Raw genomic sequence first — 19,471 nt, forward strand, 5'->3', positions numbered from 1 at the left:
GTTGGTCAAGTCTCTGGCATGGGGGCTAGCCCCTCAGCTCAGAAGGGAAGGGAGAAAAGAGGAGAGCTCTTGTAATTGGGGACTTGCTGGTTAGGGGAACATATAGGAGGTTTGCTGGATGAGATCAGGGCTCCCAGTTGGCATGTTGCCTCCCAGTTGGTATGTTGCCTCCCAGATGCCAGGGCTAGGGGTGTCTATGATCGAGTATCAGCATTCTGGAGGGGAAGAGTGAGCAACCAGATGTTGTGTTCCACATGGGGACCAATGACATAGGTAGAACTTGGGACGAGATCCTGAAGAAAGAATATGTGGAGTTAGGAAAGAAGTTAAAAAGCAGGACCCCAAGAGTGGTAATCTTTGGATTGTTGCCTGTGCCATGCACCAGAGAGAATAAGAATAGAAGGATGTGGCGCATGAATGTGTGGCTAAAGAGTTGGTGCAGGGGGCAGGGGTTTATGTTTGTGAATCGTTGGGAACTTTTCTGGGGAAGATCTGACCTGTACAAAAGGGGACGGGCTGCACTTGAACTGGAGGGGGACCAATATCCTGGCAGGCAGGTTTGCTAGAGCTGTTGGGGAGGATTTAAATTAGTTTGGCAGGGGTGTTGGGAATCAGAATGAGAGTGTGGAGAATAGGGTAGAAGAACATCTATATTTGAAGGGAACCAGAATGTTAAAGTTAATGAAGGAAGGGGTGGTAAAAGTAGATGGTAATCAAAGGAGTGTATGTGGGGGACATTCTCTCAAGTGCATATATTTCAATGCAAGGAGCATTGTAAGAAAGATGGATGAGCTTAGATCATGGATTGACGCATGGAAATACGATATTGTAGCCATCAGTGAAAATTGGTTGCAGGAGGGGTATGATTGGCAGCTAAATATTCCAGGATTCTATTGCTTTAGGTATGATAGAACAGGGGGGATAAAAGATGGAAGAGTCAGATTTCTGGTTAGAGAAAACATTACAGCAGTGCTATGACAGGATATATTGCAGGGCTCATCCAGTGAAGCTATTTGGGTGAAATTGAGACATGAAAACACTAATGGGAGTGTATTATAGACCACCTAATGGGCTCAGGGGAATTAGAGGAGCAAATTTTTAAGGAGATAACATATATGTGTAAAAAGCACAAGGTGGTGATTTTAGGAGATTTTAACTTTCCACATATTGACTGGGACGCCCATACTGTAAAAGGGCTGGTTGGAGTTTGTCAAATGTGTTCAGGAAAGTTGTATATATCAATACATATAAGAACTGACTAGTGAGGGGGCAGTATTAGATTTCCAATTAAGGCAGGGGTGTCAAACTCAAATTCACGGAGGGCCAAAATTAAAAACTTAGACTAAGTCGAGGGCCGAACTAAATATTTATTGAAAATTTTCAACAACATCTGCATGTTTTCTCTTCTTTCAACATATTGGAAGATCGTTTTATCCTGAGATTAAAGTTCATAATCCTTACTCAGGCCTGTGTGCGGGAGGGCGGGGTTTGCAGGCGATTAGGTTGGACAACGACAGTGCGGGGGCATCGGCTCTCGCTGCAGGGCGGCATCTCGGCGGATCAGCGGCCCCGTCACCGTGAGTCGCGGGTTGGCCTGCGGCAGGGAGGAGGAGTGGGCAACGGTACTGGCGAGGTCAGGCCCCCCCTGAGTTTCTGCCGGACCCCCTTGACCTGCTTAGTTTCTGCTGGACCCCCCTTGACCTGCTGAGTTTCTCCCAGACCCCCCTTGACCTGCTGAGTTTCTCCCGGACCTCCCTTGACCTGCTGAGTTTCTCCCAGACCCCCCTTGACCTGCTGAGTTTCTCCCGGACCCCCTCCCCTTGACCTTCTGAGTTTCTCCCGGACCCCTCCCCTTGACCTGCTGAGTTTCTCTCGGACCCCCCTTTGACCTGCTGAGTTTCTCCCGGACCCCCTCCCCTTGACCTTCTGAGTTTCTCCCGGACCCCTCCCCTTGACCTGCTGAGTTTCTCTCGGACCCCCCTTTGACCTGCTGTTTCTCCCGGACCCCCTCCCCTTGACCTTCTGAGTTTCTCCCGGACCCCTCCCCTTGACCTGCTGAGTTTCTGCCGGACCCCCCTTGACCTGCTGAGTTTCTCCCGGACCCCCTTTGACCTGCTGAGTTTCTCCCTTCTGGTGTTTTTACAAGAACCACAGACTTTCGCTCATACATTGATGAGGGGGATCAAGGGCCAAACATTGTCAGGTACCTCTCTGCTGGATAAAGGATACGGTTTAACCCGCTGAGTTTCTCCAGTGTTGGGTTTTCACAAGGTAGAGTCAAAGGGCCGAAGGGCCTGTTTCTGATCTGTAATGTTCTACGGACCCTGCTCTTCTTTCCGTGCCGGTGTCCCAGGACCTTTCCAGGGCAGTTTCCACGCTCAGGACCACGCTGGGATCCCGGTCAGAGGTGGAGGAGCAGGTGAGCGCGGCTAATCCCGATCCAGCCCACGCCACTCCCGAGATTGGCGGGGGTTTCCACCCTACCTGCCTGACCAGCCTCGCTCTCCACGTGTACTCCAGGCACCCGCCGCTGGTCCGATGGGAAAGCGCAGGGCGGCCGGCAGCCGGCGCCCCCATCGCCCAGCAGGGAGCCCCAATCTTCCCTCTGGCGTCCCGACTCCATCTGCAGCTCCAAGAAACGCTGTGCCACTGGGGTTCCGGGCGCTGGAAAGCGGCCTTTGCTTCCCCTGACACCGGCCAGGCCACGCTGTGGTGGGGGGGTGGGCGGGGGGACACGACAGCGTGTTTATAAAACCACCCACCACTACTTTTCAAGGACCAGGATTTTTCTCTCTCTCTCTCACCCTGGGACACAGCGGTTACTGTGCATGCGCTATACTGGCGCGGCGGCCAGCGGGCCACCTCTAATACATTTTTGATATGATCTTGCGGGCCAAATATAATTATATCGCGGGCCAAATTTGGCCCACGGGCCAGAGTTTGACATGTGTGAATTAAGGAATGAGATAGGTCAGGTGACATAGGTTTGTGTTGGGGAACACTTTGGGTCTAGTGATCATATTAATCTAGTTTTAGATTAATAATGGAAGAGGAAAGGACTGGGCTTAAGGTTGAGATTCTTGATTGGAAGAAAGAAAATTTTGAGGAGATGCGAAAGGATTTAGAGGGTGTGGATTGGGATCATTTATTTTCAGGGAAGGATGTAACAGATAAATGAAGGATAGTCAAAGGGGAAATTTTGAGAGTACAGAGTCGGTATGTTCCTGTGTGGATTCAAGGGAAGGTGAGAAAATATATGGAGCCTTGGTTTTCACAGGATATTGGGAATTTGGTTTGGAGGAAGAGGGATGTTTATAATGGATATAGACAGCAGGGAATAGATGAGATGCTTGAAGAATATAGAGTGTAAAAAAAACTTAAGAAATTAGAAAGGCGAAAAGGAAATATGAGGCTGCTTTGGTAGGCAAAGTAAAAATAAATCCAAAGGGTTTCTATAGTTACAGTAAAAGAAAAAGAATAGTGAGGGATAAAATTGGGCCCCTTGAGGATCAGAGGGGAAAGCTCTGTGAGGTCAGAAGAGACGGGGGAAATTTTAAATAATTTTTTTTTCCTTCAGTGTTCACTAAGGAAAGGAATATTGAGCCAGGTAAAGTAAAGAAATCTGGTAGTGAGGTCATGGATAATGTATAGATTCATGAGGAGGTAGTATTGGCTATTTTAAAGAAAATCAAGGTGGATAAATCTCTGGGTCCTGACAAGATATTCCCTAGGTCCCTGAGGGAGGTTAGTGTACAAATAGTGAGGGATCTGACAGAAATATTTAAAATGTCACTGACTGTGGAGGTGGTGCCAGAGGATTGGAAGGTAGCTCATGTCTCACTGTTTAAAAAAAGCTCGAAAAGTAAACCTGATAATTATAGGCCAATGAGTCTAAAGTCAGTGGTGGGTTAATTATTGGAAAGTGTTCTTAGAGATGGTATATACAATTATTTGGAAAGACAGGGATTGATTAGGAGTAGTCAACTTGATTTTGAACATAGTAGATCATGTTTAAGAAATCTTAGAGTTTTTCAAGGAGGTTATAAAGAAGAATGATGAGGGGAAGGCTGTGGATGTTGTCTATATGGACTTTAGTAAAGCTTTTGACAAGGTTCCACATAAGAGGTTAGGAAGGTTCAAGCATTAGGTATTAATGCTGAAGTAGTGAAATGGATTCAACAATAGTTGGATGGGAGATGCCAGAGAGTAGTGGTGGAAAAATATTTGTCGAATTGGAGGCTGGTGACTAGTGAAGTGCATCAGGGTCTACTATGGGTCTATTGTTTGTCATATATATTAATGATCTAGATGATAGGTGGTAAATTGGATTAGTAAATTTGCAGATGGTACGAAGATTGGTGGTGTTGTGGACAGTGAAGAAGGTTATCGAATCTTGCAGTAGGATATAGGACAGTTAGAAGAGTGGGCTGAAAGATGGGAGATGGAGTTTAATACTGATAAATGTGAGGTGCCACATTTTGGTTGGACTAATCAGCAAAGGTAATACACATTAAATGGTCGACAATTGAGGAGTGCAGTAGAACAAAGGGATTTAGGAATTCTGGTACATAATTCCCTGAAAGTGGAGTCAAATGTAGATAAGATGCAGAAGAAAGCATTTGTTATGCTGGTCTTCATAAACTGAGAACAAGAGTTGAGATGTTATGTTGAAGTTGTATAAGACATTGGTGAGGCCAAATTTGGAATATTGTGTGCAATATTTGTGGCTGAATTATAGGAAGGATGTAAACAGAATAGAGAGAGTGCAGAGGGGGTTTACAAGAATATTGCCTGGGATTCAAGGTTTGAGTTACAGGGAAAGGTTGAGCAGGATGGGACTTTATTCCCTGGAGTGTAGAAGATTGAAGGGTAATTTGATAGAGGCATTTAAAATTATGAGGAGGACAGATAGTCAATGTGGACAGGCTTTTTCCATTGAGAGTGGGGGAGATTCAAACAAGAGGACATGGATTGAGATTGAAGGGGAAAAAATTTATGGGAAATATGAGGGGGAATTTCTTCACTCAGAAGGTAGTGGGGGTATGGAATAAACTTCCGGCCAAAATGTTAGATGCAGATTTGATTTTAATACTTCAGGAAAAGTTGGATAGGCATATGGATGAGAGAGGTGTGGAGGGTTATGGGCTGGGTGCAGGTCAATGGGAAAAGATGTTCAGCATGGACTGGAAGGACCAAACTGGCCTGTTTCTGAGCTGTAATTATTATATGGTTATAACCAATTTTCCCCTGCAGCTGCTGCAACCGTGTCTGCCTGTCCCGCATCGGACTTGTCAGCCACAAACGAGCCTGCAGCTGACGTGGACTTTTACCCCCTCCATAAATCTTCGTCCGCGAAGCCAAGCCAAAGAGAAAAAATAGTACACAGTAAATGATAGGGGAGTGAGGAGGAATAAAGGTATTTTGGAATTCAGAATCATAATTCCCTGAAAGTGGCATCACAGGTAGACAGGGTTGTGAAGAAAGCTTTTGGAATCTTGGTCTTCATAAATCAAAGTATTGAGTACAGGAGTTGGGATGTTTATGGTGAGGTTGTACAAGACATTAGTGAGGTCAAATATGGAGTTTTGTGTGCAGTTATGGTCACCAAACTAGAAGAAATATATCAGTAAGATTGAAAGAGTTCAGAGAAGATCTACTAGGAAGTTGCCAAGTCTTCAAGAATTGAGTTACAAGGAAAGTAATCTTAGGACTCTATTCCTTGGAATGTAGAAGAATGAGGGGAGATTTGATAGTTTACAAAATTATGAGAAGTATAGACAGAATAAATGCGAGTAGGCTGTTTCCACTTAGATTAAGAGAGTTAAATACAAGAGGACATGCACTTAGGGTGAAAGGGAAAAGGTTTGGGGGAACGTTAGGGAGACGTTTTTCACAGAGAGTGGTGGGAGTGTGAAATGAGTTGCCAATGACTTGGTAAATGTGGGCTCACTCTTAAGTTTTAAAAGTAAACTGAATAGATACATGGATAGGAGAGGTCTGGAGGGTTATGGAATGAGTACAGGTCAGTGGGATTAGCAGTATATTTTTAGCACAGACTAGAAAGGCCAAATGGCCCGTTTTCTGTGTGGTAATGTTCGATGGGTTTCACAATAAATCCTTTTTGCATCATTGCACTTGCATCAGTGGGAAAGAATTCCTGAAGTTTCTGTCCTGTGGATTCAGCATTCCCAGCAGATAGAGAATGTTTGGACAATCGTCAATTATTAACATTTTCATTAATGATTCCACTGGAATTACTATCAGTACAATAAACCCAATCCCACCAGGGTTGTTGAAATAATTTCTTACACAAACCAGGGATATTTTCCTTCTACTGTGACATGAAGTTCACAAAATACACGTCGGTGCTCTTTAACAGAGAGCCAGATAAGTGGAGGCTGGATAGGCTGGAAATATCTGCCCGAGAGTACATGAGGCAGATTGAGATGCATTAAATCATGAGTGGCATTAACGGTAAATAATCAGTCTTTTCAACAGGATAGGGGAATCTAAAACTCAAGGTTACAAGTTAAAAGTGAGAGGGGAAATTTAACTGACTTTTTTTCACACAGTAATGCAGGCAAATAGGCAACTTGGCTATTGTTAATATTATATTAGATTTATGTTAAATTTACAGAATATCATTTATATTTGTTGCTATTTGGGCTGAATGATCTGTTTCTGCTCATGAGCTACTATCTGATGTGCTGAGATCTGCAGTGTAAAATTTTCTATTTCTTAAAAAGCACAAGGTCATGTTCATCTCTTGAACAACGGACACTGGTGTGGATATAAATGGAACATTTCCTCTCCTTGACCAATTTTCAATCTTAAAGAAGTGTCACAATTAATTGTGTGATTTTTAACACAGATTCCTGTGTTTTACAGCTGAGCTGCCTCTTGGAAAAATCCATCAGTAACTCAGGGGAACAATTAATTGGTCACAGAGAAATGATTTTTAAGTTCAACTGAAGGTGATGTGGACCATAACCTCCAAGTCTTCCTGTCTGGAAATGGTCAGGATTTGCAAAGATTATAGGATCACAAGAGAACCTTAAATGTGGAATGCAGTTCTAAGTGATCATAAAATTAAATAATATTTGATCTTGGTGGAAAGGAATAGTTCGCAATAATCCCCCCTTCCCTTTGAATTTATTTCTATTGATCAATAATGTGTGGAAATGAAAGCTAATGGAAATGAATAGTGTTCAGTCTCTTCTGAATGGTCTCGTGCTCTTTCTGCTTAATCTGCTTGTGTCAGCAGAAACAGTAATTGGAAACTATTTGTAGGGACTGGGGACAGGATCAGTAATCAGTTATTGAATTCCTGCTGACCTGCTGTCCCATCTGACTAAGCAGAAAAGTGCTGATGGCATCATGCTAAATGGCAGCTGTATTTTATCCTTGTCTGTGAGCTTGTCTGTGAGTCCTCAGTCTACTCCATAGGATAACTTGATAATTAACCCACTGAACAGAGACATATGGCCTACCCATTCTGAGCCAAACATCAATCACCAATTTCCACTAATCCTAATTTAATCCTTCCCACATTATCATCAAATCCACAAGCTCACACTGGCCACACAGTTGTTTGCCTCATTGTCAGCCCATTAAAATAGGTTTGATTAGTTACAATTTCTGTATGCATTTTTGCAACAAAGATCTTTTAAAGGAGCAGACCTGGTCAATAATATGATTACAAGGCAGATGAACTTGTTTCCTTTGAGCAGGGTGTTTATGCTAGGACTGTGTTCAACAACAGTCAGAGAATAGCTTGAGCACTGTTACCACAGGCTGGCACGGTTAATGCAATGCTATTATCGACTCAGGTTCAAATCTAGTGATTTCTATAAGGAGTTTGTACCTGTGTGAATTTTCTCCTGTTCCTCCCACATTCCAAGAACATTTAGGGTGGGTTGGTTAATTAGGAGCCACTGGGCGTCACGGATTTCATGGACCAGAAGGGCCTTTTCCCATACTGCATCGTTAAAATAAATGTCAACGTTTAAATTTTAAAACATTGTAGGAACAAGGTTATTGCTTTGAAGAAGCAGAGGGATTTACAAGGATGATGGAAAATTGCAGGAAGATGAAATAGTGGCAGAGAATCGGCTGGTTTCTGTAGAACAAGAGGAGGTTCAAGTGTCTTAATTTGAGTGTACAAATTTGAGGGCCGAGGAAGAATAAATAAGAAGGACCCATTCCCCTAGCAGAGGGGCAAATAAAACAAAAGGTTTTGAAGGATTAGCGGGGAGTTGAGGAAAAATATTTTCACCCTGAGGTGGTGGCGTATTGGATTTCATGGTGTGTACAACCGGAATAAGACAAATCCCTCACCACATCTGAAAAACTACTTGGATGTGACTTGATGAGCTATTCTCACAGCTTCCAAAGCTAGTGTATTAACAGTAAATTAGGTGGGGAGGGGTGGGGGAGTGGGGTTCTTGCTGGCACAGACAATAATTAATGAAAATTCCATAACTTCTACCATTCAGTTTTGTTAGTTCTGTAGCACTTTTTGAAAAATCCTTAACTCTAACATCAGTAAATATTTATGCATTTTATGGTATAATATGTTGGAGATCACGGACAAGTTTTCCTTCACTGATCAGGGTCAAGTAGCTAAAACAAACCCACCACTTCAACTCTTGTCCTGGGTAACATTACCCAGCTTGGTGATTCAACTGGATGGTCTGTCAAAATCAATGTTTATTCATTTTTTGACTTTCTATTCCCCACAATGTAACACCCCAATTTACAGTGGGCATCATGGGTTGTCTAGAGAACTGATAAAGGTGGTTAAACAAATTTTCGAGCAACATCAATTTAAATTGATGCCCCACTAGTTATTGTGATTATAATCTCAAACCTCAACTACTTGTTAATTAAAGGTTAGAATTTCTCCTAACTGTTGGGTTCAGCTTGCTATATTTTTTTATTCATCTGCATTCAAAAAAGTTGATAAGAATGTGGGGAAAAAGACTTCAGGAAACAACCGTGCAGAATAGGATGAAGAAAATAAATGGCAGAAAATTAAAGAGGGGAATAGGATTATTTTGTGCTGGAATGGACTCAACAATCCAAAATGAACTCCTTCCATGTTGTATGGCAGTACGGTAAGGTTACAGCAGCCAGCCAGGCACTGGATGTGAAATGCTGTAGAGCTCCATCTGGTTGTCAGGCTTCAAGCACATTTGAGCCCTTGGGTTGGATGAAAGCTGAGGCCAAAACGGAACATACAATGGTTTCTGCCTAAAGCAACATCCATTAACTGGGTAGCTCTTTCCATCTCCAGAGACAACCAACTCAAAGATTTCCTGTTCACCTCTGAACAACTCTGTCACCTAGTATTGAGATATAGGTCGTAAATGGTATTTGCACAACTGATTACAATTAGATCCAGAATCCAGTGAAGTTTTAAGCCTACCATAATTAACAAAATGACTCAAATTGGAAATTGTTACAAAACATTTTATTCAACGATTATTCATACAAAACAGTCATATGATTCCACTCATTGCAATGGAAAAAAAAATTAGTGGTTTGTTGTGGGTTCGGGGTTCCCCCACAATACAGAATCTTGAGTTACATTAAAAAATAATTGTATGTACATTAGTCAACATTGCAAAATGACTACACACAAGGGAGTCACTTTCTAAAAGCATGTATCAAAGCTAACATTACTGTAATGCCATGTTGTAGACAAAGTTTGAAATGTATCACAGAATCATTGGATGTGGATTCTCAACCAGTGCATCACTCAATCTCTCAGAAGGCTCACCTGAGTACCCAAAGTGAAGTGAATCCTCGTGGAGCAATTCCCCAAAACAATTTCACGCTTGTGAAGCAAAACCAAGAACAGTATTGTACAAAGTTGGGGGAAGCAAAGGAAAATGTCTCCTTGGACATCAGATTTTTTCCACTTGTCATTGAATGCCATACTTCCCAATCCAAATGATAATTGACCCAACTGAGTTTGAGGTCATTTGTCTGAAAGCAAGGAAGGGCTGAAACAGTTTGCAACTTCCAACACAAAAGCAGCTATCATTAAATTGAAAGTGGACAGCATGCCTCAACTCTTAACTTTCATTTTCTGCCATTTTTTTTCTTCATTCACTTATTTTAGGTTATATTTCTTCTTGCATTTTAACCAAAGTGACTTTATCTAATAAAATGGCAGATACTTGAATCATAATCAATGAGTTTGAAATGGATTATCTAATGTGGCAAGATGCACTTCAATGTCAATGTGACATTGATCAAGCCTTGTGTCTTTTGTGACCTTAAAACAATGACTGCATCAATAATTTGCTTAATAACATCTGTGGTTATAAAAAAAATGAATGGCAGTTTATAGATTCTTATTGCAAGCAGATCAGGTATTGAACTGGCTTCTTTGTTTTGGAGCTGATACCTAGCAAATGACCATGCCCACTCCACCTGGCTATGTGCAAAGGATAGAACTTTCCACAAAGAACTGGGGGACATTTTGGGGAAAAAAAAATTACAAAAGTGGATTTTCCACAAGATCTGGAGTTGTACCTTTGGGAGATATTGGAAATGTGAGTTTTAGATTGTCCAAATATCAATTTCAGTTCGTGAAGGTCACCTTGGTGGTAGCCAGGAAGCGTATTACGGTTACGTGGATGTCTGACTCCCAATTAAGTACCACATGATGGAATATAGAAATGCAGAATTCCATTCCCTTGGAGAAAATCACTTACAATCTAAGGTGAAAACATGACACATTCGTTAAAGTGTGGCAGCCATATCTGAAATACATGGGCATGTAGATTGAATAGCTCACCCTCCCCGTGAAATATGGATATTATAAAAACCTGTCTTAGTAGGGAAATAATTGGAGTTAAAGGAATGGAACATGGCGCAGGCGACGTGCATGCTTTCTTTTTAGCCCTTTTTTAAGTTTGTTTTATTTTAGTTTTGTTTTTCTTTTAGATTTTTTCTTTTATTTCTTACTTGGGTTAATTAGGTTGTTCCTTTTTTTAGGTCTTCATTGGGGGCTCTAAATCCCACTTGTATTTACTTGTATGACTTTGTATTTGGGGGCAAGGAAGGAGGGGGGGGAAACAAAACACATACTCTGTAGGTTCTATGAATGTTGAAAGAGACTGTATTGATTGTTGAAATTACTTTGAGTCTGTAAAAAGTTAAAATAAAATATTCAAAAAAAAAAGGCTTACAATGAGATTTGCCTTTTTGAAGATAGTGGCTTGAACCTCTGCAATCAAGCCAATCAATCAAGTGTCTTGATGTTTTTGTATTTTGCAGGGTTTTTTTTTAATGATTGCCAGGATTCTAAAATTTATTTCTGCTAACCCCCAGGGGTATCTCTGTCAAATGAGTCAATCTTGCTCAAATTTCAACAAATCAAAATAACACTTTTGACTATTTCTTTTAAATGTTCTCAAATAATAAGATTTTTAAATATTTTGATATTTGATGTAATACACTGATAAATTATTTCACAGAACAAAAAAGTTGAAAGGTAAAAATTGCAGGTTAACTATCGTTCAATATTTTTTCTTAAGATTTATTGAAATGAAATAAACAGATGAAAACAGAAGGGGCAACAAAGTTCTCTGATTATTGGGATTATTCATTCATTAATGTGGAAGCAGATGATGAGACAAGGACTTTTCTGATAGACGAGAGAGAACAAATATGAATCAGCTCAATTATTCTCCTCTACATTGGAGAGACTGGACACAGACTGGGAGATCGCTTTGTTGAGCACCTCGGCTCTGTCCACTGCAATAGCGTGGATCTCCCAGTGGCCACCCATTTCAATTCTCCAAACCATTCTCTTGCCGACATGTCTGTCCATGGTCTCATATACTTCCAGACTGAGACCAACTGTAAATTGGAGGAACAACACCTCATCTTCCTACTGGGCACCCTCCAACCAGATGGCATTAATATCACCTTCTCTGGCTCCAAAAAAAAACAAACTGCTGAAGGAACTCAGTGAGTTAAGGGGTCGAGAGCCAGTCTAGAATATGCATGTATACAGTTTATTTAGTTTAAATTAAGGTAGAATATCAATGAATAGACATTTGTAAAGAACAACAGAATGTACAAAATATATAGAAATACAATTATGTTAGATTTCTTCAAATTCACTTTTAAGATTGACATAATCGTATCACAGCAGTTTTCAAAATGGTTAGCTCTAAGACAGACTTCTTCCAACTGTTTAAAAACCCTTCAAATGCAAATGTAAAAAGATACAAATATATTCAAATGAAATTCTATTCCCAGCTATTTCACAGCAGTTTTAACTTATTTGAATAATTAACTTCACAGTGACCATATATTGCTTAAAACTTCTCTCATTAAAGGCATTTCTTTTTTTTTAAATTCTGTTCAACGTCAGAGTTGTGATTGTAGTTAAATGCATCAATCAATTTGTATGCACATTGACTGAGGTAAGACAAGTTCAATGCAAGGATAGTATCTGCAAACTTCATTCAAAGTGAAATTTGATCTTGGGCAGAATTTTGGTCTGTTTATCAAACCAGAATTTGAATGATTAGACTTTTTGAAGGTGAAGTCCTTCCCAGAAGTAATTGCGAGTCTTACTTCTTGCGTATCCCTTGGCCTCCAGCAAACAGGTGCTATTCTGGATTAGCATAAGTAGCTTTCCAGTGATATAAAGCATTTAAATGGAACATTTGAGAGAACAGGCAAAGTGGTAAGGGAAATTGGCAAAACTGTAGTATAGAATGTGATGGGCCAAATCTCTACCTCTTTGTTGAAACTCCTACGATACCTGATGACCATTTGTCAAGTTGGGGGCCAAACAAGCCTTGTCTCCATTAATTCACTGCTAGATGAATTGTCCTGGTGCAGTTTGGTAGGCCAGCAAAGGAAGATGAGCAGTGTGGTCCCATTGTGAGCCAATAAGGTCAGAACTAGGAGGTGGTAGAGACCAATAGGATTCCTGGAGGCAATCCTCCTCCTGATCTCATCAACAATAATGAATGTTCAATTTTGATTGGTCACCAATAGTTCTTGGGTCCCAGTCAATTAGAGCTACTTCAATCTATGAGGCACGCCTGATGAATGCTTCACCATTCAGATGTAAAAATTACATCTGGACATCTGCAACTATTGAAGGGTACAATTGAAACATCATCGAGTTTGTTTCAGAGCAGACTCCTTATTCACTTACCAGCCCTTGAGAAAATTTAAGGTCAGATCTTGGCTTCAATAAGGAGTCAAATGCTTCCACCCCCCCCCCCCCCCCACCTTATATATTCAACTGCGAGCTATCACTTTCAACCAGGATCTGAAATTTGTTTCTTTAAAATGACCCTGCAATATCAAATAGCTTTAAATACTGTCACTACTTCCACCAGTACCTTGTTTTATTTCCTCAAGCCTGATTTCTGTGGTATAAACAGGGTGTATAATTTCTGTTCCATTGGTTGCCTTTTGGGCTGAAGGATTATTGTTCTTTTTCTCCACACCATTGCTTTTACGTGTCAGCTTGCTTCGGTATGTCTGCCCAGCCAGAACATAAAGTATTGGATCAAGGCAACTATTTGAACTTGCTAGAGGCCTGGTTAGTTTGTAGGCCAGGTTGACTGCATCAAGGGTACTGCAACTCACGTGAAGACTTCGGGAGGAGTAATAAATGGATCGTGTGATGTGGAATGGTAAGAAGCACAAGACAAAAACAGTGAGTACAGTAATGATCATCTTGATTGATTTTTTCCGGGATTTTGCATATTCCGGGCGAATGTCGTTGGGTCGAAGGAGCTTCTTGGCTGTGATTCCATAGCAGATCATGACTATAGTGAAGGGAATGCAAAAAACCAACACTAGCTGTACAATGCTGTAAATCACAAACTTATTGAAGTTTTTTTGGTTTGAAGTATCATAACAAATGGTGGTGTTACCAGTAGCTTCAATGTTAACAAATACAAATATGGGTGTCTGGAATATTATCACCACAGCCCACACAACAATGCACACTATCCGGGTGCATCTCAGGTTTGACCATCTCAGTGTTTGCATTGGAAAGCAAACCCCCAAGAACCTGTAGATGCTCAGACAGGTGAGGAAAAGAATACTGCAATACAAGTTGGTATAAAACAGAAATCGAACTATTTTACACAAAGCTGCTCCAAAAGGCCAATCATTATGTTTGGCATAGTAATATATCAACAGAGGTAATGATATATCATACATGATGTCGGAGACAGCTAGGTTGAACATGTAGGTAGTTGTAATGTTCCATGGTCTCATACGAAATATAAAGACCCAGATTGCAAGAGCATTGAGGACTAGCCCTACTGCAAACACAATGCTGTAAGACACTGGAAGGAGAATATATTTAAAATCTTCATTAAAAGTACAATTACGTGAATTCACATCATAAGTTTTAGTCATGTTCAAGTTACAAAACTGGGATGCAAGAACTAAATGTCAATTTACTCCTTTGAGCAGAACTGCTTCAACTTCATTTCTGATCCTTCTCTTGGTTCCTGAAACAAGAAACAAATATTTTGATAAAGATTCGGCTTGCAACAAGAAATTTCATCAATATTTTTGTGATGTTTAACCTCGAAAGGTGCCACAGCATCAGGGAATGACGATAGACACCTCACTGCATTCAAGATTCCAACCTGAGTGAGGGCAATATGTGGTCTTCTCCCAAACAGTGGCTTCTAATTCTAGTTTGTGTCATGATGGAAAAAACCAAGAGAAATCTGCATTCTTCCTCCTTTCAAGGCCTGTAATACATGTGGTTAGAACTGCCTTCAAAGCTAACTGCTGTTCATTTGATTTAAGAATAATGGAAATTTACAGCATTGGGTAAGGAACATAGAAGGAAGCACTTTCTCATGACAGCAATGTCAAAATCGAGAAGATGCTGGTTTAATGTAAAGGGGTAGAAAATGAAAGGGGAAGCATGTGCTCACCCAAAGGATGGCTGGAATCTGGATCACACTGTCAAAACGGGCAGTGATATAAGCTACTTTCACAACATTTAAACATAGTAAAACACATCACAGGAACAGGTCTTTCAACCCTTCATGCCTGTGCTGACCTTGATGCCAATTTCAACAAATCCCATCAGTCTGCACATGTTCTATATTTTCCCTTTCCTTCCGGTTCAAATGCCACAACTGTTGTGATTGTAAATGCGTCCCATATCCCCATCACCACCCCCATCCCCACCATGTATTCCAGTCACCCTCACTCAGTGTAAAAAAAAACTAGTCTCATAAATCACCTTTAAAATTTCCCCCTTTCTCCTTAAAGCTATTTAATGCTATGCCTTCTAATATTTGACATAGCCAACCTGGGAAAAGGATTCCGGCTATCTAGCCTTTATGTGCCTTTTATAATTTTATGAACATTCCTGAAATCTCCTCTCAGCTCCAGAGCAAACCATCCAAATTTGTCCAACTTCTCCTTAAAATTAATATTCTCTGATGAACATGCTGGTGAACCTCCTCTACACCCTCTCCAAAACCTCAATATCCTTCCTTCAGTGAAACAATTAGATCTGCACACAATACAGGTAGACCCGTGTTACAAACGTTCAACATACAGGCCACTTACACTTAAAGGCAGACTATGCATGGCTTCAGCGGTTTGTCGGCTCAAGGAAGGAGAACGCCATCCACCTTTTTGAGTCAGATCACATTGCCACTGACGATGAAAATCAGTGTAATCTGCCTGTTAGCCTGTACTTTACTGTAAGAAAAGGCTCAAAGCTTTTTCAATGATTTAATTCCAATTTACCTACAAATTCGACTTAAAGACAGATTTAGGAATGGATCTTGTTCATAATCCAGGGACTGCCTGTACTCCAAATTTAGCCAACTGATGTTTTTAAAAGCTGCAGCAAGATTCATGCTCTACTAATTAACCCACCGCCAGTGGGCTGATATCGCCTCAAACCGTGCATCTTGACGCCTCACAGTTTGGCGGGCAGCAACCTCCTTTGAAGAAGACCTCAGAGCCCACCTCACTGACAAAAGGCAAAGGAGGAAAAACCCAACACCCAACCCCAACCAACCAATTTTCCCCTGCAACCGCTGCAACCTTGTCTGCCTGTCCCGCATCGGACTTGTCAGCCACCAACGAGCCTGCAGCTGACGTGGACATTTACCCCCTCCATAAATCTTCGTTCGCGAAGCCAAGCCAAAGAATTAAGACAAGTATCCGATTTGCCTTGTTAAAATTCCTATCTACTTAGAGGGAGCTATGGATTTGCACCCCAAAACCCCTCTGTACATTAAAGGTCCTAAAGGTTCTAGCACTTCCTGTTTACTCTTACACTGACCTTCCCAGAGTGCAACACTTGTCCAGATTAAACTCCATCTGCCGTTTCTCTGTCTGTAACTCCAAATTATCTTTTTCCTGCTGTATCCTTTGACATAATTCCACCAATGTTCATCTGCAAACATACTCATCAATCCACTGAAATTTACATCACAAATAACAGAATCACCAGCACCGATCCCTGAGGAACCTCAGTGGCCACAGAATTCCAATCACAATATGACCCCTCTACCATAAACCCTATCTGCCATGGCCAATTCAAGTTTGAATCCCACGTGCCTTAATCTTCTGGATCAGCCTGCTAGGAGAGCCCATAGCCACTTTAAATGACTCATCCCACCCTGGTCTCACTCTCGTCACTATCCTTCTGTCGAGTAGAAGACTAATGAGTGTGAGATCATACAGCACCAGATTCAAGGCCAGTTTCTTTCCTGTTGTCATCAGGCTCCTGAACGAGACGAGCTGCACACCAGTAAAATAATGTCGCTTTTGCTCTGTTTGAATGGTCTGTCTCAGTAACTCTGCTGCATTGCATTCTGTACTGTGTCACTTTTTATGGTGGACTTTCTGGATTGCTCTTAAAGTGAACTTTCTCACTGAAGCTTGCCATGTGTCAATAAACTTGAACTTGAAATTATACAATGCCTCTAATAAAGTCCATGCATGCAATATTCAGTACCCTACCTCAGAAAACTTAATCCAGTTCATAAGAAATGAACCTCAATTCACTAATAAGTCCATGCTTTTCCAGATGTGGGTAAATCCGAACTCTAAAAATCTTCACCAGTAATTTCCCTGCCATTGTCATAAGACTCTCTGGCCTATATTTGCTGGCTTAGCCCTATTACCCAAGACTGGCTTTTCTCCAGTCCTCTGGTCATAGGTTTAAGGTGAGAGCAAAAAGATACAAATAGGACCTGAGGGCAACTTTCTCACTTAGAGAAAGTTGTATATGCAGCATGTATATAAAACAAGTTGCCAGGGGAAGCTGTAGAGGTGGGTACAATTGAATTGTTTAAAATACATTTAGATAGGAAAGGTCTAGAGCAGTGGTTCTCAATCTTTTTCCCCACTCAAATATCACCTTAAGTAATCCCTTACTAACCACACAATACCTTAGGCATCCTATGAAACAAATGCTTTATTATGAAAGTAAAGTACCCTTCAGAAGGTCATTCCTTCTCCTTTTACATTTTCAATCCTATTTCCCATAGGTGTTCTGTGGTTAGTAAGGGATTACTTAAGGTGGTAGGTGAGTAGGGGGAAAAAAGTTTGAGAACCACTGACTAGTGGCTTGCCCTCAAATTCCAGTTGATAGTAATTATGGAATTGTATTTAATATACTGAGAATGTGTTGTCTAAAAATAGTCCAAAGAAACACTAACCCAAATGAAGTAACAATTTCAAGCAGATCTTAATATCCCTCTACGTATTCCTCCAGATTTCTGACGAAGGGCCCAGGCCCGAAAAGTTGACTGCCATGGAACCTTTGATTATATCTCACTATTCCTAAAATACAAAAAATTTTAGAATAAAATCGAAAAGTCTGGAAAATGGCCAATAAAATATCAGCCTGGCCAGGGATATTTTTGAGCTATTGTAGCCACGTGCTACACAGAAGAATGGCACTCTCAAGTGTGGTCAGGTTAAGCTTTGTTTTATTAGGGTTCAAGCCCGACTTTTATAACATTCACATTCCCGCCATTTGCCCCGATTACTGACGTCGCATTCTGCATGACAAAGGTGGGTTTTCCCGCATGCTCAGGTATACCCTTGCATGACAATGCCTTCTTTCCCATGTGGAACCCCAGTCTACTGGCTGTACACTGGGGCCAGTGCCATTTTAGGGTCATTGGGCCTTTAGGCTGCTTTAGCCATTCATCCGGTGGTTCGCTTGCTGGGGCCAGTGCCGCTGCATGGTCTGCAGGCTTCACGCTGTGCTCACCACCTGGAGCACCGGCTTGCTCACTGTTGCGGTGGGCTGCTACACCATCATATTAATATTTAATTGATGGAGCTGGATGAAACGCTCCATTGCACTACGTGAAACACTGTATCTCAGTGGATGTAATCAAAAGAAACTTATGAGCCTGATCAACTTTAAATATTTTTTCCTGCAGTATGTGTGAAGTACTGAACCAATGCTTATATCAGAAGAGAAAGTCCAGAAGATTATTGCCAAAGCCTTGGCAAATAGATTGGTAAAAGTTTTGCTGAAATTAATAAATATGGATCAAACAGGCTCTATGTAAAGGAGACAGTCTGCTGATAATATGAGCAGGCTGTTTAGCACAATCATCCAGCTCAAATGAGATGGGATCTGAGTATAGCTGTGGCCCTGAATGTAGAAAAAGTATCTGATAGATAGGAATGGGATTTTTTTTTCATTTAAAGTGCTGGAAAGATTTGGATTAGGACTATGAACCTAAAGCCAAGGTTGTGACCAATGGACAAATTTCACCAGTATTTCCATTAACCAGATCTAGTAGACAAGGATGTCCATTATCTCCGGCTCTCTTTAATTTGGCTATAGAACCATTAGCAGAAACAAATCGGTGGAATCAGGCATTAAGGGATTCAGGGTTAGCCAGGAAGAAAACAAGATTAATTTTATTTGCATATGATGCACTGATGTATTTAACAGAACCAGCAATTTCATTACAAAAAATATACTCAATTCTGGAAGATTATGGAAAAATGATAAATTTGGATAAAAGCGAAATTATCCCGCTTACGGATGGGGATTAGAGCCAATGTCAAAGAAATACCCAATTTAAGTGGCCGCTAAATGGAATAAAATATTTAGGGATTAGAATAGATAATAATTTACAAAATTATATAAATTAAATTATCTCCCCTTGCTTAAAAATGGTTGAAGAGGATGTGAATAGATGGATGGCTCTCCCAATAACACTTTGTTGATAGAGTAAATTGTATAAAATGAACACATTTCTAAGAGTACAATATCTCTTTCAGCCATTGCCTCAGAGGTTTTTTTTTCAGGAACTAAATATGTCAGAAAATTTATTTGGAAAGGTAAGATGAAGACAGTCTTCATAGAAAAATTAACACGGAAATATGAGCTGGGAGGTTTACAAATCCCAAACTATAAAAATTAGTAGTGGGCTGCCAAGATTAAATTTGTCACCTC

At 40.9% G+C, this 19,471-nt stretch overlaps 1 protein-coding gene across 8 annotated transcripts in view; it reads right to left on the reverse strand.

Annotated features, from left to right (window-relative positions):
- Positions 1 to 9,450: 9,450 nt before the first annotated feature.
- p2ry2.1 (purinergic receptor P2Y2, tandem duplicate 1) overlaps positions 9,451 to 19,471 on the reverse strand; it is a 59,240-nt gene continuing 49,219 nt past the window's right edge. For 5 of the 8 annotated variants that reach the window (XM_069891775.1, XM_069891777.1, XM_069891770.1 and 2 more), the window contains one exon: positions 9,451 to 14,510. In XM_069891775.1, coding sequence (XP_069747876.1) covers positions 13,354 to 14,415 — 1,062 coding nt within the window. In that variant the 5' untranslated portion in view covers positions 14,416 to 14,510 and the 3' untranslated portion in view covers positions 9,451 to 13,353. Of the gene's footprint in view, positions 14,511 to 16,321; positions 16,447 to 17,705; positions 17,830 to 19,471 lie in introns of those variants that run through there. The other 3 variants (XM_069891772.1, XM_069891774.1, XM_069891778.1) reach the window with 2 other exon arrangements.

The sequence above is a fragment of the Narcine bancroftii genome, chromosome 7, assembly GCF_036971445.1.
Source record: "Narcine bancroftii isolate sNarBan1 chromosome 7, sNarBan1.hap1, whole genome shotgun sequence".
Classification (NCBI taxonomy): Eukaryota; Metazoa; Chordata; class Chondrichthyes; order Torpediniformes; family Narcinidae; genus Narcine; species Narcine bancroftii.